This window comes from Trifolium pratense, linkage group LG4 (genome assembly GCF_020283565.1).
Source record: "Trifolium pratense cultivar HEN17-A07 linkage group LG4, ARS_RC_1.1, whole genome shotgun sequence".
Classification (NCBI taxonomy): domain Eukaryota; kingdom Viridiplantae; phylum Streptophyta; class Magnoliopsida; order Fabales; family Fabaceae; genus Trifolium; species Trifolium pratense.
The window spans coordinates 50507387-50512118 of NC_060062.1; the positions used below are offsets into that span (position 1 = coordinate 50507387).

A 4732-nucleotide genomic window follows, 5' to 3' on the forward strand; every position below is an offset into this window, starting at 1 on the left:
ATGTGATACAAATGGAGAAGACTGAATTAAAAGGTGAGGAATCTGATCAAGAAGTTGTGCCTGCCCCAGAAAAAGCACCATCTATTAGAACACAGAAGAATCACCCAAAAGATCTAATCATAGGAGATCCAGACCATGGCATTGCTACTAGAAGAAAAATTGATGCTATCTCAAACTCTTGTTTTGTATCAAAATTTGAGCCTAAAAATGTAAAAGAGGCTCTCACTGATGAGTTCTAGATTGAAGCAATGCAGGAGGAATTGAACCAATTCAAGAGAAATGAAGTCTGGGATCTTGTCCCAAGACCACATGGAGTGAATGTCATAGGTACAAAATGGATATACAAGAATAAATCTGATGAGAAGGGTATGGTAACAAGGAATAAGGCAAGACTGGTAGCTCAAGGCTACACTCAGGTGGAAGGAATTGATTTTGATGAGACCTTTGCTCCAGTAGCAAGACTAGAGTCCATAAGACTACTCCTTGGTGTAGCGTGCATCCTCAAGCTCAAACTCTACCAAATGGATGTCAAAAGCGCTTTTCTCAATGGGTATCTTCATGAAGAAGTTTTTGTTGAACAGCCAAAAGGTTTCACATATCCAAATCATCCGGATCATGTGTATAAACTGAAAAAGGCCTTGTATGGCTTAAAACAAGCACCAAGGGCTTGGTATGAGAGGCTAACTGAATTTCTAATCAACCAAGGATACAAGAAAGGTGGAAATGACAAGACCCTGTTTGTCAAAGAAATGGATGGAAACTTGTTGATAGCACAGATATATGTTGATGACATAGTCTTTGGAGGGATGGCGGAACCGATGGTCCAACATTTCGTGAGACAAATGCAGTCTGAATTTGAGATGAGCTTGGTAGGTGAACTAACCTATTTTCTTGGCTTACAGGTAAAACAGATGGAAGACACAATATTTGTGTCTCAAAGCAAGTATGCTAAAAATATCATAAAAAAATTTGGTATGAAAAATGCTGCTCACAAAAGAACACCTGCTGCCACACACCTAAAACTAACCAAGGATGACAAAGGTGTAGATGTAGATCAAAGCATGTACAGAAGCATGATAGGAAGCCTACTGTACCTCACAGCAAGCAGACCTGACATCACCTTTGCTGTTGGTGTATGTGCAAGATACCAAGCTGAGCCAAAAATGAGTTACCTTACACAAGTAAAAAGAATTTTGAAATATGTTAATGGAACTTCTGATTATGGCATAATGTATTCTCACACCAACAATTCTAGGTTGATGGGATATTGTGATGCAGACTGGGCTGGGTGTGCTGATGACAGAAAGAGCACCTCTGATGGATGCTTTTACCTAGGAGAGAATCTTATCTCATGGTTTAGCAAGAAACAAAATTGTGTTTCTCTATCCACTGCAGAGGCTGAGTACATTGCAGCTGGGAGTAGTTGTTCCCAACTTTTGTGGATGAAGCAGATGCTTAAGGAATACAATGTTGAACAGGATGCTCTAACATTGTACTGTGACAATTTGAGCGCCATAAATATTTCAAAAAATCCAATACAACACAGTAGAACAAAACATATTGACATTCGTCATCATTTCATCAGGGATCTGGTAGAAGAAAATGTTGTGAAATTGGAACATGTTGCAACTGAAGAGCAGGTAGCTGATATCTTTACTAAAGCATTAGATGCTAATCAGTTTGAAAGACTTAGGGGCAAATTGGGGATTTGCCTGCATGAGGAGTTATAGCAGTTAAAGCATTGTGTGCGCACAACCGTTTTATTCTTCCACCTTCATCTATTGGCGCACGTAAATCAAGGAAAGATAGGAAAAACTTTCCATAACTTCCCACTCACACGCAATTATCTCCCATTTCATCATATCATCAAACATTCAACTTCCTTCAATCTAGTCTCTACGCTCTGCTACCAAAACTCATCAACTCTCACCATCACAAATTTCAAAAATCTCTTTGCAATCATGTCTCAAACCTCTGCATCTGCTCAGATCAAGAACAAAGGAACTGATGCTGTGAAAACGAGATCCAAATCTAAGAAGGAGGAACCAACTGTGGTGATAGATGCAACACCCATATCGAGCATTCCTGCAACCGCCTCAAAGAAGAAGAAATCGTCCAAATCAACTCCTAAAGTAAGTGAATCATCCCCTTCTGTCTCTATTAAGTCTGGTAAAACTAAGAAGAAGAAATCGCAGTCTCCCGTTAAAAAGGGATTAACCATGTCTGATCTATACTTGAGTAAAAACCCATTTGAAACTGCGAATGTGGAATCGCATGGTGCTGCCTCCGGCAAAACTGCGAATGTTGAGTCGTCTAGTAAAGCTAATGAAGAGAGTTCTAAGTCTGTCTCTGAAAAGGTCGATCAGGAAACCCCTTCTGCACATGAAAACCCTATCTCTGGTGAGACCCTAGGAAAATCCAAAATTGTTGCTGAGAATGTTATTATTGCCAGTAATCCTAGTGATCCTGAGAATGTGGCAGTTCCTACAAATGCCACAGCTGATGTTGTTGATAAACCTAAGGAGAAAACTGTTTTGACTGATGCTCCAACTGGTGTTGCGCCACCCACAGTATCGACTGATGCTGCTAAGGATGTTGAAGCATCCAAAGAAGGTTCTAGTCCACATGCTGACACTGCCACTGAGTCGTTTGGCAGTGGATCCAATACTGAATCTTCCACTTAAGAGGAAGTAAACAAAGAAGGTACTCCTGAACATGTGGCTGATTCTGAGCCAGAGAATGAAGCTGATGAGAATTCTGAGAAAACCACCAATGAAGAACAGAACATAGTGGATGTTGATGAAGTCCCCTCTGAAGAAGATCTGCAACCTCCACCTACTCAGAAAGGAATTGGAAGAAGACTGAGAAGCAGGACTACTACACCTGCACCTGCTGTTACCACTACCCCTGTTGTCGTCAAGAAAACAAAGGACACTACTCTGAAGCCTGTCAAGTACGGTCCTAAGAAAGGATGGAGCAAGTCTGTGCCTCCTCCTGAGAAGAAAACGGGTGTGCTGAAAAGGAAGAATGCACCATCAAGTGACTCTGATTTTGAAGCTGAAAAGGATGACTCAAGCATCAAGCCTCCTGCTAAGAAGGCTATGTCTGCTAAGAAGGCCATGCCTCAAGCTGCTGCTCCTGACACTGAAGACTTCCCTTGTGACAATGTTTCATTTCATCTACCATCTTATGCTCAACGATGGGGAATCATTTGCAAAAGAAGATTGGCTCTGGAGAGGGAACTAGGCAAAGATATTCTAGAGTGTGAAGAGATTGTTAATTTGATCAATGATGCTGGATTGATCAAAACTGTGTGGGGCTTAGGCTCCTGCTATGAGAAGCTGGTTAGGGAGTTTGTTGTCAACATTCCAATAGGTTATGACAATCCCTTGGACAAAGAATTTCAGAAGGTATTTGTTCGAGGAAAATGTGTGACATTCTCTCCAAGTGTGATCAATAAGGTCTTGGGTAACTCTGATGATCCTCATCCTGACATAGAGGTATCTGACAATGTGGTCTGCAAAACCATCACAGCTAACAAAGTAAAGACCTGGCCAAAGAAGGAGAAGGTACCTGCAGTCAAGCTGACCCAAAAGTATGCCATTTTGAATCGCATTGCATCTGTCAACTGGGTTCCCACTACGCATGCATCTGATATTGCAACAAGTCTGGGTAAGCTCATTTATATGATTGGTACTGGTACAAAATTTAATGCTGGTCAATATATCTTTAATCAAGTTGTGCAGCATGCTAAGACCTCTGTCACCAAGCAACCCATTGCCTTTCCAACATTGATCTGTGACATCATCTTTTCCCAACATCCTAACATAAGGCATGAGGGTGAGTCTGCTAAGAAAAGGGCAACTCCTCTTGCCATTCATCAGAGGCTGTACAGTAAACAGTATGCTCCAGATATTGCTGGACCATCAAATGTTGCTGCTGATACTCCTATGACAAGGAAGGAGATGATTGCCATGCTGGAAGCAAACTGTAAGGAGCTAGATGAAAAGAAGTTGCAGTTTGAAAGGATGATCCATGCTCTCAGGGTTGAAGAGGCTGCAGCTCAAGCAGCTGATGCAGGAGATGATGGTACTAGTGCTGAAGAGGAAGCTGAGTCAGATGCTGAAGAGGAAGAAAGTGACTCCTCACCAAGTGCTTCTGTGTAATTCTGATTTTTTTTTTGTTTTTCTGGATCTTTTGCAAGTATGTGGACTGAACCCTGAATTTAGCACCTAGTGTGCATGGTCTGTAATAATCTTTCTGCACTTTATGTTCTGCTACTATCTGCACTGCTTTTGGATATTATTTTATGAAGTTCCCATTTTGTCTATTTTGTGGCTAAAAAGGGGGAGTAGCCATTGTATGCCATAATGATGTGCCATCAGATGATGGATCATCTGAATACAGCTATGCACGAACTAAGGGGGAGTAAGATGAACTTGGTACTCGCCTCTAATATTGAGGGGGAGCAATATTTTTCTGCTCAGCACACAATGTGCTAATGGATGTTGAAGCATCATCTGTTCCTGAGAATTTATTTTTCTCAGCCTTGAGGGAATTTATTTTTCCCCAGTGTTTCTTATTATGAGAATCTTGTACTCTCTATTGGCAAATTCCTGTGAGGCTACTTGTGCTTATCCTTCCGCTGTTGCATGCCTCTGAAGTTCTAATTTGATACATACTTTAATATGCTATTTTCATATGAGGAGTTATTAAAACAAGCATGTTAAAC

General features: G+C 41.1%; 1 protein-coding gene across 1 annotated transcript; it reads left to right on the forward strand.

The window, feature by feature from the left end:
- The first annotated feature begins 1961 nt into the window (after positions 1 to 1961).
- Positions 1962 to 4166, forward strand: LOC123922845. The gene is made up of 2 exons (XM_045975521.1): positions 1962 to 2613; positions 2686 to 4166. The coding sequence occupies exons 1-2, from the start codon at positions 1962 to 1964 to the stop codon at positions 4164 to 4166; spliced, it is 2133 nt and encodes a 710-aa protein (XP_045831477.1).
- Positions 4167 to 4732: the final 566 nt, after the last annotated feature.